Source organism: Labrus bergylta, chromosome 18 (genome assembly GCF_963930695.1).
Source record: "Labrus bergylta chromosome 18, fLabBer1.1, whole genome shotgun sequence".
Classification (NCBI taxonomy): Eukaryota; Metazoa; Chordata; class Actinopteri; order Labriformes; family Labridae; genus Labrus; species Labrus bergylta.
Genome location: NC_089212.1, coordinates 13,600,826 through 13,619,809, shown reverse-complemented (window position 1 = coordinate 13,619,809; position 18,984 = coordinate 13,600,826). Strand labels below are relative to the sequence as shown.

The 18,984-nt window shown below is 41.2% G+C and overlaps 1 protein-coding gene across 2 annotated transcripts; it reads left to right on the top strand.

Moving 5' to 3' along the window:
- Positions 1-574: 574 nt before the first annotated feature.
- Positions 575-15,582, top strand: peli2 (pellino E3 ubiquitin protein ligase family member 2). 2 transcript variants are annotated; one of them, XM_065966514.1, is made up of 6 exons: positions 575-883; positions 6,113-6,233; positions 8,235-8,336; positions 9,175-9,372; positions 9,551-9,739; positions 9,882-15,582. In XM_065966514.1, the coding sequence occupies exons 1-6, from the start codon at positions 807-809 to the stop codon at positions 10,458-10,460; spliced, it is 1,266 nt and encodes a 421-aa protein (XP_065822586.1). In that variant the 5' UTR covers positions 575-806; the 3' UTR covers positions 10,461-15,582. The 2 variants fall into 2 exon arrangements, with proteins under 2 accessions (XP_065822586.1, XP_020485754.1); XM_020630098.3 differs by having other exon boundaries at positions 6,113-6,242.
- Positions 15,583-18,984: the final 3,402 nt, after the last annotated feature.

Sequence of the window (18,984 nt, the reverse complement as noted above, 5' to 3'; positions counted from 1 at the left end):
CTAATTTCACCATCCTCTCATTCCTTGCTTCTTATCTCAGTCAGGACATTTACCGGAATGATTACGTCCACCATGGGAGTCCCCTTTTTGCTGATAAACCCATGCTCAACTAGGCCTCTGCAACTTTACAACAAGTAGTCAAAGTTACATATCCTCGCAAGAAATCAGACGTTTTGACACTACGTTGTGTAAATCCCAAAGACTATAAACGATAGGGTAAACCCTTATTTCTGGACACTGGAAACTTTGCAAACCCATCAGGAAAAGTATTATCCCTTTAAGAATCCCCAGATTGTACTCTTTGTTTACATAACACAGGATGCGATCAATGGACCTTGTGAGGGGGCACACATAAACAGTTTTGCTTTAATTACGATGTTTTTATTTTGAGAATAAAGCCAATACAAAATCATTTTAACTTTTAAATATATATATAAATCTTAAAAAAATAAATAAAAAAATAGCGCAAAAACTCTAGTTTAAACACAGCAATGTTATTGAGTACCCCCTTCACAAAGTAGCGGAACAAGAGAATGGTACATTCCGGCCCTGCTGCTCGCTGTTTTTGTATCTGCTTCAGAGCGGATTCGACCGCCAAGTAAGTTACGGTTTGCTATGTCACGGTAAAGAAGTTTGAAACCACTTTATTTATAGGAAACTGGATAGGTCTGGGCACAGATATATACACCGCTGGACAAATGATATGCAATTAAAGCCTTTCGCGTGTTTCGAAGGCAGCTTCTGGTTATTTTTGAGCCGCTGTTATTACTGTATAGCTAACGTTACACAGTGAAGCCAGAAGCCTCATGTTTTCGTCGAGCCAAGAGGAGCACTGCGCCCCGTCTAAAGACCCAGTGAAATACGGGGAACTGGTGGTGCTCGGGTAAGTTCAGCCCTGCTTGTATATCATTTAAGATAACATTAGTTTATAGGCTATTACACGTTGACTTAAAGCGAGTAGTCATCTTGAGGAAGTTTCCCCAAGAAGGCTCCCACTGAGCTAACTTGGCGACGTGACTGTACTTAATGTTAAGTGTTAAAAATAGATGATGGACCTTTTTAGATGACCGGTTTTTTTTTTTTTTTGACAGAGAGTAACAACGACTTATACTCTGCCAAGTCTCTTGATATTACCTGGAAAAATAACGTCAAGCTAAGATGAGATTCACGCGCTCACGTTACTGCTCTAATCAGACACGTGCGCAGTCAGAAATGTGTACGTTTTAGTTTTTCTGGGATGTTGGTGTTGTTTTATTCCCTCGTGACCAGAGGAATAAACCATAGTCATGCTTGTTTATAGGAACCGATGTCCACCTCATAAATACGTCCGGGACAACTCAAAAACTAGGCGGAAATAAATGCTACTCTGACTAAAGCTCTCGTTCCTACCTTAAGGTGGGATTCATGGGGTTTTAGGAATTCGGAAGTGGTTATGGTCCCCTCCCCCAGTCCCTAGGGTCCCTTTTATTTTCAATACTGTCTCAAGCTACACAACTTTACTTCCGTAGTCACGCACAGAACCTTAAGGCCATGTTTTGTGTTGTTTCCAAGATGCATAAACTATTTGTTGCATACAGCCGGCCTATCCCATCACGCATGGTCGACTTCTTTGTATTCTTTAAATCCCTTTTTTTTTCTATGTTCAGGTAGGGGGGCCTTCACAGTGACCCGGCTTGTGGGGACACATCAAAACGTTTTGCAACGCGATTTCTACCTGTATCGTGATATAATACATGTTTCAATCGGCTTCAATGACAGAAGATGCTGCTGGCTAGTCTAGCAAATCACACACTTGACAGTTCAAGGTACTTAATCAAAGCTGCTAAAACACCATTTAAGTACTGCTTAATAGATTCAAATCAACTCATTTACAGCATTTCAAACAATGACATGTCACATGCACCCATTAGAAAAGAAAAGGAACCCCAGATAAGACTGCATGGAAGGTCTTATCACATGGTACACATTGTTAAAACATGGCTCCATCAACCTTTAGTAGTAATCCTAGATCACTGTTCGCGTATTCCAATCACTTTTATGTCAAAGAACCTTCTTTGTTGGCAGTGTTTCAATAACGAAAAACTTAGTAACTACATTTTTGATAAATACAAGAAATGTTTATGGTACATAATGATGAAAAAAGTTCATTAGGGCTGCAATGGAGGCAGATGCCTACTGCAACTGTAGAAACCTACATACAAAAATCCAAGGATATTCGTTTTGCAATAAACTGTAACACGGAGAAAGCCGACAACTCTGTTAACTTACACCATTACCCATATTCAGCAGCAGAAATTATGTAAAAAGTGAATAGCTGACTTTCTATGAACACATCAGTTCATGAATTGTTGGTTTCAGATCTACTCTCAGGTGTTGAAGGTTGGCATCAAATAAAAAATGTATCGAAATGATTTTCACAGTTGTATTAAGTCAAAGTTGATGAATTATGTTGTGTATTACAACTTTTAACATTCAAGTGCATTGGTTTCCTTTATTAAAGATGAAAAGGCTGTTGTAGACCTGAATACTTCTTTTCATTCAAGTTTTAACCGATTTACCATACTGAAATCATACTGTTAGATTGCAAAATTTCAAACAATACCCATGCTAATCTGTTAAGGAACAACCCTAGGCAGTTAACATGTTTTATCCTGTCAGTCAGTTAAACCTGGTTGCTGTTTGTATTTTTTCTACCCATAATGAAAACCACCTGCTGTGTCATCAGTTATTGAAGTCTGGCCAGTACTGCGACTCATATGGAAGTTATTTAAGCTTGAAATGAAGCATATCGAGGTGTTAGTGCAGTGAGAATTTTATATACAGTTTGGTTTTGTCCTTTGCCCTCCACCCATCCACTCACTGCCATACTGCTTATTATAAGGGACAAAAAGTGCTGACTGCTTATTACCCTGGGCTGAACATGTGGCGTGTTTGAAGCTGACACTTTTGTTCTCTCTCCTGACATAAAGACACATATTTGAATCAGATGTGACGGGTGTATAATCACTACCATGACATCACATCCCATTGATAAAACTGATGGTAGACAAGATAGCTGACAGCACGGAACAAAGCTTGTTTGAGCAGCAGTTCCCTCCGTGGTTTGTTGTCATGACCGTGGTGGCTCTTATTACTTGCATGGCTGCCCCCCATCTCTGCTCCCTGCCTGGGTGTGTTGGCTTGGTGCTGGTCAGTGAGGGGGGAAGGGGAAGGAGGAGGAGGGATGCTTGGGGATCCTGGAAATGAAAGGAGGGATTGATCAAGACCCAGCCTTTGCTTCTCCTCAGCTTCCTCTGTCCATTGTGGCACAGAGACTAGGCCTATTGACTGAACTCTGTACATTTCTCCATGAAGAACCACTCTGGAAAGGAAGTGTACAAATCAACTTGGGAAAATCTTTGGTACAAACTGACACTGATTCTTGAGATGTGATGCAAGATGAAGAGATATCCTTTTGTGCTCCTCAACTGCACAACAAGGTCAGGGTGGAGCTGGTGCGATGTCTTGTGCAAGGTTATGTTAGTCGGATAAATACTTGGAACCATGGCAGCTTGAATCTGAGTGAGCTGACTTGCATATGGTGATAATAATTGTGTCTCAATTCAGGGGAAGCGTCCTACAAAGGATCCAACCTTGGTTTCCTGTTTAGACCACTCAGGCTGAACTGAAATACGATAGTATGGTTTAGAACTTCCCGTTTGCGTACCAACTTTCTCTGCCCTGAGCCTTTAGTGTCTAGGCCCCGCCCTGTCATCTAGCAACATTGATAGCTGCATTTGAATTGGTGCGCAATGATTAATATGAAGGATACACTTGATGGATCCATCATTGGCGGTGGAAATGTGAGGGATTTGTGGCTGCTCTGGAGCCCTCAAAATGGGATATCCTTCCTCGTCGTTGTTGTGAGTGTGATGTAATCTATATATATATAACAATGTCAGAGTGTAGGCAGAGCCGGTGTACTGTCTTGTGCAAGGTTATATCAGACAGTTGAATTCTTGGAGCCATGACAGCTTGAATCTGAGTCAGCGGACTGCTAGCTGCTGTGTGTGTAGTGAATATAGCCTGTAGATTCACTTTGCAGCATCTGTAACCTCTGTGACCCTTTAAGGCCACCATGCCTCTGTGTCATGCTAATGTTGGTAATAACAACTCAGCATATCACCTCGGCATTCTGAGAACACTAGCCTTTCATGTTAACAGGAGAGGTAGGAGGTGCTGTTGGCTGCTGAGTGCAGCCCCGGAATAGGTTATCTGCCACAGTCTTTTAGTTCTTGCTTGTAAGTATTAAAGTAAATGTGCTGTTGGTCTGGCACAGGTCAAAAGGGAAAGTTATCACAATTAGTTGGAGAGAGGCTTTACAGAGCCTGTCCTAACTAAGGGGATGTTCAGGGCTCAGAGGACCCACAAAATATTGGTTCTTAACCTATTGATGGACTAAATATGCCATTAGTGCTGGGCACTTCATCGAGTTTCAATTAGGATTTTGGCCTCCTACGATCATGAAAACAAGATGATCAAGATTAGATGAGAACTGTGCCACATGCCGTGTTGTGCTAGTTTTCTCTATCAGTGTTTCCCCTACCATTATATTGGGTGGTAAATGTTTCAAAGTGTTACAGAGTACATTACCTCAAGCTCAAAAACATAGTACATGTATGTATTAGTTTTATCTGTTTGTATTTTGTCACTTATTTATTTTCATTTATAGTTTGTTTTTCAAAGTGTTCAGACTGTTTAAGTTTGATAAATGCATGTGATGGAGAGGTTGTAAGGTCGATGAGTAATTATGTTTGATAATCATTATCTCTTAAAAATAATGGTGATGATGATTTTTGCCATAATCGAGCAGCCCTATAAGACATGTGTGGCATTATTTTGAAACTGTGAGGGTTATATTTTGCATCTAGACTGCATGTTGGCATGGTAATAAGCTGCATATCATCTCATATTTAGAAATCTGAACAGAATGTGGGCCTAACTTCTCTTTTTTTGGGGGGGGGAGTTTCCAGGACAGATTAAATTTGAGGATAGTCATCTCACTCTTTTATTATCTTAAAATAGTGAGTTTTTTTTCTAATTTAATCCCATCAATACCTTAAAACAAATATACAGTATATCCACAATTATTTGTAAAATATTTCCTCCTGCTGTCAGTGTATTAGTTGTAGTTTTGTCCAATATATCCTCCCGAGCCTCTCTAGCTCTCTATGGGTGGCTTGTCCTACAGGCCAGCCTTGTCCACTGTGCTGACTGGGACCATGTGTTTTCATGCCTGGCCGACCGTGTGGAGACATGGGACAGGTGGAATAGCTTTGGATGGTGGTAGAGAGGAGCAGAAAGAGCTTCTTGTTGCTACTGTTTCATTTGTGCTGCACCTAAGAGAAGATTTTGCTGTGGTTTGTGGTTGCTCGTGATTTGTAGTGTTATGCAAAGTCGTGAAGCTGCTGATGGGAGTTATTTCCTCTGTGCTAAGTGTCCGCTCAGCACACTGCGGATACATGGAAGTGGGTGACAGAAGGTCTATGTGTTGGATGGGAGTAGAGCATGGGGTGTCCCAGCTGTAGGAACCAGCTGGTGGACAGGGAGAGGACCAGTCCTACCGGAAGGGGTTTCTTCATTCACAAGGAGCTGCACAGACCACGTCCCTCACAGACTGTTATCTCAATCCCCTGAGAGAGGGAACGCTCCTCTGCTTTTGCTAGGCTTTAAATATTTTATCTTAGAACTTTGTGTATCGATGTACAAAAATCAGCCGTGAGAGGAGAATGTGCTCGAGTCATGTGAGCCAAACCTGACGTGCATCTTAAAATCTGCTCTTGCCGAGGACACAGAGCAAAAGAACAGCTGCAGTTTACACAGACTTTGTTCACTGAAATCACAAGTACCAGGGAGTATTATGTAATAAGAGACAGTATCCAAGGTAACACTAACATTGCTTATGTTGTGCATTAGATTGCTAGCAATGTAATGTAGACAAAGCTCCTTTACAAAAACGAATGTACTTGTTATGTGATAGAAATAATGTCCTTTTAATCTCATCCGACACATCTGACTGCAGCTACAAAACAAGTTTGCCTTTTCATTAAAATGTGTTTTCTCTCTTTGACAGGTACAATGGCTCTCTGCCCAACGGAGATAGGGGTAGAAGGAAAAGCAGGTTTGCGCTATACAGGAGGACCAAAGCCAATGGCGTCAAACCAAGCACTGTGCATATCCTCAACACACCACAGGCAAGCAAGGTAATGTATATTAAATGTAAAAAAAAATGTACAATACATATAAACGTTAGTGAATAAATAGGGCAGAGCTCGGGGAATAATAATGTCAATAATCTTTAGAATTTTGGAATGAACTCAACTTGAAAGTATTGAAAGGAAAATGAAAATCTTTCTCAGAATAGAAGAATGTTCTTTCCCCCAGTGCTTTCAGTAGCTTATGGAGTGTGCAGTTAACTCCTTTACATTGCTTTTGGCAGGCCCAAATGTTGACTTTCCAGTACAATTACTGTAGCCGGCCTCATAGCTTTTCTTTGCACAGGAGTGTCTGCCAGAAAGTGCCCTTTCGAGTATAACATGTCTGCCTTCCTGCATTCCTGCCTTTGGTTCCCAAGCAAAACTGCTAAACAAGCTAAAGGACTTACTGCTTACTGCTGCACCTCTTTGAGGCCAATATTTCTGACTCTTGTCAAGAGTTTAGTTCAATTGGCCGGAAGGCCCTCTGGTTCAAGTTACTCTCACCTTATGGAACTTGATTCCTGATATCTGCTTGGAGGCTCTTCCGCGAAAGAGGCTTTTCCTTTGCAGAGATTTTGCATCTTTGTAGATTACATTTGAGTTTAATTTTGTGCAGCATGTGAACTATGGCAAAATGTTTCTGTTGAATTAAACTACAGGCTGTTTCTCAAATAGTTTGATGAGAAGCATTAGACATGGCTTTTTTACTGCACAGCTCAGCTAAGCACAGTATGCCATTTTAAAAATTAGTCAGAGGCTGTTTCAGAAATGGGAACTTTTGTTGTCTTCTTCCCCTTTCTCCTCTCTGCCATCCAATAACCAGGCCTTGGATTAGGAGGGTAAACTGAGGAAGCTGTCGTTCCAGTTGCCTGGCCCTTACTCCCAGCTGTAAACAAGGTCAAAAATAGCCATTCCTTAGAGACGAGCAGTGTAGTGATCTTAATTTAAAGGGAGCCATCTTTTTTAGTAAGCAGTAAAGTGAGCCCAGCCACTTCCGCCTTTTTCTCTAGTATTTTTCTTTTCAGCCTGCTCCATCTCCCACACAGTGTAACAGTGTCGTACAGATGAACTGAGACTGCTCTGTGGCTCAGATGCTGAGCGGGGAGGCTCACGTGTCTGTGCACACGCTGGTGTTCATGACAGATAATGTAAAGCTCCCATGATGCCACTGCTTACCTTCTACTGAAATCATGCGTCTGCTTTCTCATGTCCTTGCTTGATCTCAATCATTGCATGTGTTCATGTGTTATGGTTAACACTGACCTTCCGTACGAGGGGGTCAGATGGCTTTATTTTTATTTCCTGCAAGTGAAGGGAGGGGTTTGTGGCATTTTGGGTGTGTGTGGGGTTCTGCTTATAATAAAACATGTTCATGTTTTTCAGCGTGTATGAAGTTCTATAGCGGTTGAACAGGTGGAGCGCCATTTGTTTGTAGCGGCGCAGTCGAGACAAGACTGCATGTGATGATGACATTTGTCCCCGTCTGTCTGAGGTTACAGCAGAGTGTGGCAGTGCTGATGACCCACTTTCTCTCCCCCTCTCGCACGTGACAAAGGGAGAGGAGTGGGGGGCATGTTTGGGAAATGGAATTCGCAGATTAGAGCCGGATGATAGTGGCATGTGGTAAAATGTTGATGGGAGCTGAGTCTGACTGGCTTTAACCCATCGTCTCTCACTGCACCGACTGAGGCAGTTCAGCTGGTGGGCGAGCTCGTGTTAACTGCGGCCAGCGGGCAATTTATGGTCACTTGTCATGGGACTGTGAATTAAAATGCAGCTCCTCTACCACTTATTCCTGCCACAGATCTTTTAAGGTAGTATAGAAGAAATATTCTTACTTCAATTTCTGCTGTGAAAAAGTATCTATCTAATTAAAAAATTACAGAACAATTTTTGTGTTGTTTGTTTGTATCCTTCCACAGCTATGGATTAGTTCTGTTCAAAAACCTATCACAACATGAAGTGTGTGTTAATGGCTTGTTTATGTGTATATTTCAGGCTGTGAACTGTAAGGGCCAACACAGCATATCCTACACACTGTCCCGGAACCAGACAGTAGTGGTGGAGTACTGCCATGATAAAGACACAGACATGTTTCAGGTAAAAAACGAAAAAGCTTTCAGTTCAATTCTTTAGGCCAGCTGTTGTATTCCTTTCTTATGAGTAGGGCTAGTAGAACTATTTCCTAACAAACTACTTTTATTATTCATCCATTTAAACAACTGGAGCACAGTTATTTTTGTAAATATAATATTTACATTTTTCTGATATGGTGCTTCGAAGAAGAATATCAAAACATTTTAATAAGATGAAGGAAGCAAGTGTTTGGTGTTTTTCTTGAAAGATAACTTCTTACACTCCATCAAAGAGTTGTGGTCTGTTTACTGTTCTGTCTTTTACATAAATATTATTGGTAGATTATGACCATAGGAAATTTAGAATCACACATTTAACACAATATTGTGTCTGTTTGTCTGAGAACAGAACAACTGCACAAACATACAGAGAATTGGAAACCATCCAAAAAACAGGACTTTTGGACAATTTGAGACAAAAAAAAAGAGGAACTGAAAAAGGGAAATGCTTATTTTTACCTCTTGTTTGTTCAGCTTGAGAACAGCTTGGACATTTTTAGCATGATCTCTATGGACTGCTTAATAATAAATCAGAAGTTTTTTTTTTAGTTTTTTTTTTTTTTGCAGGAAAATGTGTTGTGCCTCAGCATTGTTACCACACACAAATGCAGACAAACACACATAGACACACACTGCTAAATGTCAAACTGCCCCAAACTTGAAACAGGCCAAACTGGCTGGGAAACAGTCAAAGGTTTAAATATCTGCAGGGCTTTCTAAAGTGCCAGAGGGTTGTCAATACATTCCAAGAAGCTGTAAAATAATGTAGCAGGAAATTGATTAATAACTGATTTGTTTTGTAGATTGGGCGGTCCACTGAGAGTCCCATAGACTTTGTGGTGACGGACACTATAGCAGGAGGCCAGGACGGAGAGGAGACTCCCATCACACAGAGTACCATCTCCCGTTTCGCCTGCAGAGTCGTCTGTGAGCGCACCCCGCCCTTCACTGCTCGCATCTACGCAGCTGGTTTCGACTCTTCCAAAAACATCTTCCTTGGGGTAATTACTATTTAACGGACCATGGTAGACAAACACTATCTTTGCTTAACCTGCTATCTCACACAGGATATCCAGCTTAGGTCTTAACATCTTTAAGTTGGATAGACAAATACAAATTCTTGTATGACCAGTGTTGTTTAAAAATTCACTTTGCATCCACATACTGTTTCACCTCCAGGAAAAAGCAGCTAAATGGAAGAACCCTGATGGTCACATGGACGGACTTACAACTAATGGTGTGCTGGTAATGCATCCTAGAGGTGGCTTCACGGAAGAGTCAAAGCCTGGTGTCTGGAGAGAGATCTCTGTATGTGGGGATGTTTACACACTGAGAGAGACGCGCTCAGCACAGTGCCCCGGAAAACTGGTCAGTAGCTTCATACAAACAATAGCAAACGTGTCAGAGGGGTACTAGTTTTTGCTTGTTTTCTAAATATGGACACACATGTAATACTGTTAAATCAATTGCATTAGCAAAGAAGCTAAATGTACGTCTGCTTCATTTGCAGGTTGAGAATGAGAATAACATACTGCTGGATGGCTCACTGGTGGATCTATGCGGAGCCACTTTGCTGTGGCGCACTGCTGAAGGCCTCTTCCACACTCCCACCCAAAAGCATCTGGAGGCTCTCAGACAGGAGATAAACGCAGCACGGCCTCAGTGCCCTGTAGGTCTCAACACCCTCGCCTTCCCCAGCATGCAACGCAGCCGTGCCCTTTCTTCTCTGGAGGACAAGCAGCCTTGGGTCTACCTGGCCTGCGGTCATGTGCATGGCTACCACAACTGGGGCCACCGCTCAGAGCAGGAGGCCAACGCCCAGCGAGAGTGTCCCATGTGTCGGGTGGTCGGGCCATATGTGCCGCTGTGGCTGGGTTGTGAGGCGGCCTTTTACGTGGACACCGGAGCACCCACACACGCCTTTGTGCCATGTGGACACGTGTGTTCGGAAAAGTCGGTCAAGTACTGGGCGGAGATCCCCCTGCCCCACGGCACCCACGCCTTCCACGCTGCCTGCCCTTTCTGTGCCACGCAGCTCAGTCTGACTCAGGGCTGTTCCAAGTTGATCTTCCAAGGCCCGGTGGACTGAGCTGAAGGGTCTCGCTCCAGCAGATCAGACAGGAATGCCAACACGCTGTGAAACTGTTTGGATTATTTTGTGATTTATTTTGTTCATGTGAGTCAGCTGTGGACAGGAGCAAGTTCTGTTCATATACTGTGGATTCTGCACAACAGGGAGACATTACAGGTTGTTCAGGGCCAATTGTGGCTGTTTGATGGCCTCTGTGGGCTACAGAGATGTTGGACACACAGGACCAAAGAAACCTGGCTCCTCTGGAATGAAATACTATTTTATTCTGTTTTGCCACCCTACTGCTTTTAACAAGGCTGCAGCACTGGGATGTTCTGAACTACAATGGCTGCTTGGTTTGCATCACAACTCTGCAGAAAAGGAATTCATTGTTTGTTCCCCTGAATCAGACGGAAACAGAAAACATTGAGCCGGTTTTGTTGGTTCTGTTCGGAATGAAAAGGGGACGGAGGGTTTGTTGTTGAAATACTGGTTGGCCTGAGTCTTTGCAGAGCCAGACAGCTGGACTGTTGGCTGGGAGAAAGGACAGGAGAAAGTCGGGGTCAAAGTGTTCCCCCTTCACCCTCCCACTGTGAAACCCTGATAACTCCTGGTTTGTGCAGCTCTCTGGTTTTGGCTTCAATTTTTTGAACAAACTCTGAGGAGGGTCAAAGACTTATTGTGTATAGAGATACGAAGAGATATTATCCAGTGCCTCAAATCCCATTAAACTGTGGGAGTGTTTCCTTGAATGAGTAAAGATATTTTGTCGAAAGGCAAAGGGAGAGATAGTTTTGCATCCTTAAGACATCCCACACAGATTCTTCTTCACATTTTTTACCCAACAGAAGACATATTTTACTACAGTGAGGCCCTTGTACTGTTTTGTAATGCAAATGTTAATATATTTTTCTCCTGAAAACACAATATGTAAGGATGTTTAGGAGTGTGTGCATTATTGTATGATTGTGTGTGTGTATGTGTGTGGGGTGGATTTTGTTGGTGCCCTCAGGCTTTGTTAAAATTGCCCTGCATCATTTCACCCTCAACACCTTTTTATGATCGCGCCACCCACCAAAAAGAAACGGCTACCAGGGAGAACACAGAAATCAAAGCGACCTTGTAGGGTTTGACAGTGAATGTGCTGATACACATTGGCTCTCCTTACTGGTGGTGCTTCAGTTATACAACTTTCTTTCTAAATGGCTGTGCTGTTAAAGATTTGAGATAGAACACTTTGGAAACTGTGTTATGAGTCAACCGCACCTGCGTGCTAGTTCAGAGGCTAGCTGTGTCCCTTCCCCACACACATGTACTGTTTTAAATCTGCACTGCTGTTAGCTTTATCCCACGCTAGGTCTGATCCAATGATTTCTCCGCTGTCAGACCTGGGCACAGTCTCACAAGCATCCAGAGATTATACCAAATATAAGGAGGGAGCAGTTTTCTCTCCACACAAGAGATGTAAGGTCCACTTTTTCCGATCCAAAGTGTTTCTGTAAACAATCCTAAACCCAAACTGCTGCTACGGTGGAATGGTGACAGCTCTGGATTACGGACGAGGCTGATTGCAACCAGCAGCATGGGAATAATGACATTTTTGCACACCATGCCAAATTTAGTAAATTCTATTGTGTGTGGATGAGTCAAGTTGTCCAAAACAAAGCAGCAGATGAACTGAAACTAAAGAATCTGGGACGAATCTGTGCATTCTTCTGTGATGTTAGCTTAGCAGGCTGTGCCCATATGTAAGGGGTAGTTGAAGGCATTAATCCTGCCACTAGCTTTTGAAATATATTGAGCATTAAATTATGGGATGTTGAGGCTATTGTTTTTAAGATGTTCAAATTTTCTTCAGGGTTGCATTAATATTACGTTTGAGGGGAAAGATCACCTTGATTTAAGGCTCCTCGACTGTCGGAGCATTTTTCTGATTCAGTTCCTTCCTAAGAGAAACATACCTAGCATTCTTACAGGCATCAGCAGCATTATGCTTCACTCCAAGCACAGTGCATTTCTGGATGGCTTGTTTTCTTCAAGTTTTATGTAACTGCCAAGCAGGGTCAAGTACTAAGCCACATAATGTACAGTAGCATTCCTCCTAAACACTATGAGCTCCAACACTGTGCCCGTTTGCTTTAGACCATGTTCTGTAACAGCTGCGGAGTAGCTGCCTCAAACATTCCTCCTCGGTAAACATGGGTGGGGCCCTCAGTTCACCCAAGGGCTTGTTCTATGATTTTGTCTCTTACAGGCACTCTGTACACAAGCCATAGAATGCACTGATGCTCCCAATGTCTCCTTTGCAAAGAATAAAAATATTTTTTAAAAATAAACAACTGAGTAGGTTGTCTCTCTGATTTTAGGCCTTCGTAAAATGTGACAGCCATGAAAAGTTTAAGATTTCGTCCTTTTTGTGAGGCTTCTCCTTTTGAACTCAAGATGTTTCAGCTGTGTACACGCCACTCAGCAGTCATGTTAAGTTACATGTGTGTTTCATCATTCCTCAGTCTGCTTGATCGCCAAACTTGCTCTTTGTTTTGATAGCTCTATCAAACACACTATTTTACAAGATAAGGAACACATTTTTCTTGAAGTCTTATTTTACATGCATTTCATGTTATGTCTTATCAGTTACATCCTAATATTTACCATAGAAAATGTAATAGCATGAGCCGCTATACTCGGCGTAGTTCCCTCTGAAGCCACAAGAGGGAACTGTTTCCCTGACAATAGATATGTTGGCATGAAGGCCTTGAACCACTGAGCCTGCAGCATCAATAGTCAGAACCAAAGCAATGATATATAAGTTTGATGTTTCTTGTAAAAAAAAAGGCTCAGTGTTAATACATCACATATGTATTTGATACAAGACAAATTAAATTACACAAATTAACATGCCTATTGATGCCTGGAAATCCTCTATTTTTGTAATTACACTGCCAAAGGGAATGTACATTTCCTATATTTTTAAGGTTGTACATTCATTGATTAATCTTTAACATCCACATTTGTTTACGTTACATTTCTACAAATTAATTATTCATTTTTTTAGATTCATTTTAGATTTAAATCCCGGCATCAAACAGGGCTGACAAATAATCACAGTTGTGAGCAGTTTTTAGCTTTTATTTTTGTGTGCGTGCAAAAATATTGTACAATACTGATGATGATGACATTTTCCATCACTCTCATGTGACTTCTTCTCCTCTATAATAAGGGCACATGAAAGGGATTTAAATACATAACATGTCAGTTAGGCGTTTTGAGAGGAATGGAGCCGTGGGATGCCTTGCTTCCTAATTAACATTTCTGCTGTAGATGTGCGCTGGGTTCATATGTCTGCACACTTGCCTGTTTTTCTGAATGACAGAAGAGACACTGAAGGTGACAGCATGCTAATTTTAAGATCACTCAGTGGCTCCCCTGCCTTAAGCAGGGCAGGGTTATGCAAATAGAAGTGGAATGATACAATATTTTTTTTCTTGAGCCAGCTTCCTGGATGAGGAAGTGAGGTTCATGTGTTATATTGACGCAGGACTCTGTTAAAAGATTGACACAAACCTTGGTATTCTAGCATAACCTTTTTGAAACATAATTAACTTCTACCACTTCTCACAGCCATGTGCCTCATATTACAGGAACGTCATTTCCAGTTGTATATAATGTACAAAATCTTCCTCTATGAAAAGCTAATACACTTTATACATAAACTAAAACTTTACATGTTATTCATTTCATCAGAATGGATTTGAAAAATGGTGCAGAAGACACATTATTAGTCTAACAGTGTTGAGAGAGAAGGTATGTCTATGATTACAACAAATAAAACAATGATGATGAGATACTTAAATGCAATGTAATATTGCATCTCTATAAAGTTGGAGGAACCCAGAAAAGACAGATTCTGAGATATCCTTATTTTTCGTCTAGACTGGTTACATCTCACAAGCACCAGATCCTTCATTTCCTTTCATTCGATTGTCTTGGATGATGACAATCATCCCTTTTGTTTTGAAATAACCTCCACCCAGAGCCTCACAATACAGCATAGAAACTGGGTGATGATCTCCATCAGAAGAGTAAACTTGTGTGAATTAGTAGAATGACCTTTAAGGGAAAGTGTGTCTTTCATAAAACCACAAAAAGGGAAGAGAAAACAGCTCAATGCATATCTTTATTTACAAAGCAATGGTTTCAATACTGTTGCTTTCTCCAGTTTGATACTGCTTATATATCCTCCATGACAGCTCGTCAAATTCAGTCCACTCTTTAGGTTCTTTTTAACCTTGAAAACTAACATTTGAACTGCATAATCGTAAAGAGATATCAAGCATTTTTTGTTAGCACATTTGACATAAGAGTGTTTCATCTGACTCCAGCTAGAAATGACAGAAACCTACTGAAACAGAGCAGAATGTTTCCTCATATGCTTTAAAGTTCTTTGTCTGTGACGTTTCTCCACAAAGAGACCTCACATATAAAATGCCACAGGTGGCTGCAGGCTGTGCGCCAAGCGATCAGCAGGACACAATAACTCACGAGTTACAAGTTAGAGGATGTACCAAAGACCTTATTAACCCAATATACAGAGTGAATGATATGCAAAGTACTATTCTCCTTGTGTTAATTAAGTAACAACACCTACATCCTTCAGATGCAAACATGGGACACATACAGTATGTCTTACAATACACCTGGCAGACATGGTTTTGAATCTTAAGAGAAATTGGAGTACCATTGCCATTTTGATGCCTTACTATTTATGTCCTGTGTGGTTATTTGCCAGAGATGAACATTTATTTGTATTATTTTTTTTACCTTCCTTTGTCCCAAGGTCCAACGTCTCACACAAGACGCTCACTCTGTCTTCTGAAAAGATCTCATCAAACACATTACCTGTTTTGTATTTTCTTTGGTTTAGCTCTCCATTAACGTTATAATGGTAATGTTATTCAGTTATAGCTATATCTAATGCAGTTTGAGGAGGATTATGATGAGATCATCAGGTCTATTTGCTGTTTCATGTGTTTCATGTATCTTGATGATACTTTGCACTCTACCTACTCAGCTTATTACTTTCCCATGAATACCAAATGGGTTGTTGAATAAAAGGCAAATAAAAATACGCTAAAGAGAAGCCGATACAGATATTTTATTGGAACCTATGAAGGAAAAGTAGGTTTGAAAAATCAAGCATTAAATGCAAACATTATGAGTGCACCGCTTTGAGCCTCTGATGCCCTCTTTTCCTCATACTGAGGCCCATGTTGCGTCTTGCCTGCTCATCCAAACAGGGGGACAAATGACTTTAATTATGGAGTAATTGCAGAGTCTTGTGTTAATTAAATCTTTATCAGTTCAAGTAAGTGGATTTCTCCCACATGGAAACCACGCAGAGAAGTGCTGTCGTGCCCGTAACGCCTCCCTCCTTACTGCTCTGTCTCAATTTTTCTCTAACAACACAGTGAGACCATCTTTCAACCCCCCCCCCCTCTCACCCCTGGGTGTCACACTAAAATGATTAGGATTAAAGTCACTCATGGAAGGGGCTTGTTTAACTAACTCTGTCAGTAGCCAGCTGTTTCCTTAAAAATACCATAACAAACGTGATAGCAGCGGCATAAGGGGAGTGTCCTCCACTGGAAAATGAGATACCAGATTTATCTCAGGTTCCTGGTGTTTGACAAAATTGAATCCTCTCATTTTAATTGCTCTCGACGAGGTGTGCTGCTGCAGGCCATGCAAACAGCAGCTCTGTATGTTGTCCCCTTGTTCTCCTCAGACTATTATGTTCCATTGTGCAAAATGCCGATTATGACTTTCTTTATCCTTGTCATCTATCTTATTTAGGATCATTTAGGTAGCCACATGTTACAAAGGAACAGCGGTCGACCCTGTTATTACGTGTGTTTGAGTCCCCTGCTTCCTGTAATGAGAACAGGATCACAGAGGAGCATTAATCTCTCTGAAGACTTGTCCACTGCATGGTTCAAGGCCTCACAGCACTTTATGGAAAATGCAGAAAAATGGACTCGTTTTGTTGACTTTATATCTCAGGTTTGGAATAATGAAACAAACAGACAACAAAACATCATGTGCAGGTTTTTTATTTTAAATTATGACTACAAAACCACAACATGTTAGGATACCATCTAATCCCTTTCTATTGGAAGATAGGGATTAAAGGCTATCTATCTATGTCGATGATAACCAACTTACTTTATTATCTACCATACATTTACCATTACGCTAAAAAGACCAAATGGTCATTATGCAAATGAAGTTAAATGATAACCTTTAACATGTACAACATTATATTTGGCCTAAGTGTGTGATGTGTTTAGAGTAATTAAATACCAGAATCAGAATATCCTCTGTTACCGCCTCAAATACACTAACAGGCATAGGCTTGTGAACAAGTGAATGCACCATTCCAGCAACGTAATTTTTTAGCTCCTACTCTAAAAATAAGCCTAATTGTTGCTTTTACTCTAAAGCAGAAACATGATTGATTTATTATGAATATCATTTAGCAACTGAGCTGCAAAAAATGAACATTTCAGGCTTGCAGGCATTAGTGTTTGAAAAGTTGGAATATGTCTGCTATAACTGTTTCCAATCATTTCAAGGTTGTATTTATTTTAAATTTAAGTCAAGTACACCTGGTGTTGGAAAGATAACGCACACATGACACCAGCAGGGGCTATATCCAAGCTGGGGCTAATGTTAGCATAGCTCTTTCCTGGTGCTTAGCTTGTTTTAAGGCAAGGATCCCTTCAGTGTGCTTAGCCAGGCCGTACAACAACTGTCAATGTTGCAGGTAATACATAATGTGGTCTTGTGAACAAATGAAAAACAATAATAGGTATGTTTTCTTTTTGGCTTTAGAATCAGAAGGCTACTCGGTGTTGGCCACTATTTCAAAGTATACTGGAATCAGTATCTGGAAGGAAGAAACTGTATCTGAACTCTAATATTGCAAGTAGTAGTTGATTTTTTAGTTGGTGGACCCTCTCAGTGAGCTGCTGTTTTGTGAGAATGTTTATGGGACCATGAATGGGTGTAATATGTCTGTGCAGCAGATTGAAAAGGGGCTTAACTGGATTACACCTCATTTCAAGGATGCTTAAGGTAAGATTAAAACAGATATGTGGTGAATGAGGAAAATACAAAATCATACAGATTGAATTTCACTCAGTGGTCTTAAAAGCCACTTGCTCATGCATGACACTTCTGTGTGTGTGTTTGTGTAATGACACTGAGGTTAAATCAGAAACAATCACATGGGCCTTATATGAGACAGTATGTAGATGGTGTTTTAAAAAAAGGGTTAAGCAGAGGAAACATGTGCACAGTTAAAAAAAAAATGTTTTGCTCTGTTGGACCGTCACAATTCACCATTAATGCCCTTTCTTATCTCATGCTACAAAATCCCCAGAGCTGGAACATTAGATGTCTCTAATCACACACATTGGCATACAATTGAGTGTGTGAATATGCACTCTAGCACCCAACACACACACACCCACACACACACACATATGCATTGAAAGAAAATCACATAAACAAGTAGAATCTGTAAAGATAATACATTTAATACCACTGCTATTAAAGTCAACTAATGTCTGTTAATAGCATGTTGCCATATGGAACTACATATGGATAACTCCACTGTTTGGACAAGCTGCCAGTAAAAGGCCTTACATTTTGGGGCAAAGGGTGGGGTGCATGTGGGGGTGGGGGTGGGGGGGAGAAGTTAACCCACCACAATCTCTAATGATTCTCCTGCCTCCAAATTGGGAGATCCAGGCCTCCGCAGACATGTTTTATCCTTCCAATCAGAGGTGAAATGTGTTTATATACAGTACATGGAAAGGAAGTGGTGGTTTCAACAGAAAATATTTCATGAAGTGCCCGATTACCCCCCATCCTCCCCAAATTCACTCCATCTTCCCCCCAAACATCCCCCTCTGGCAGCACTGCAGCCCAGCGGATAACCAAGCGTGGATTAGCGATGACATCACACTGAAGAGATGGCTGAGCCCGAGAGTGAGGAAGGGTGAGTACTTGGGTGTGTGTGTGTGTGTGTGTGTGTGTGTGTGTGTGTCGGATGGGTGTGAGCGTTATGTGTGTGTTCAGGACTGATTAGACGATGAGGGTGGTGGTGAGAGGGAAGCGAGGATTAGAGAGCCATCCGAGAGTTGCCTAGGTGCTGACACCACTCCACCTCACCGAGGGCTCAATTTACTGAGGGATCAGACTCATTTATGGTTGGGCTGGGATTATTATCAGTTCAGTAGGGCAATTTCTTTTTAACAGTCACCCCTTAACCTGTGAAATATGGACACTTGTGAGACATTTATGGGTACATTTATCTTGTTTCAGGTATAATCTGGTGCTTTTGTTCGACAATTAAATGTGTATTAGCAGCTTTGAGAAGCATGATAATGATTGAAAAAGTACTACAAGACTCTTTAACAAATAACTGCCTTTTTTGGATTTTGGAAAAGGCTGGTCATATCTCACCTGCATATATGGC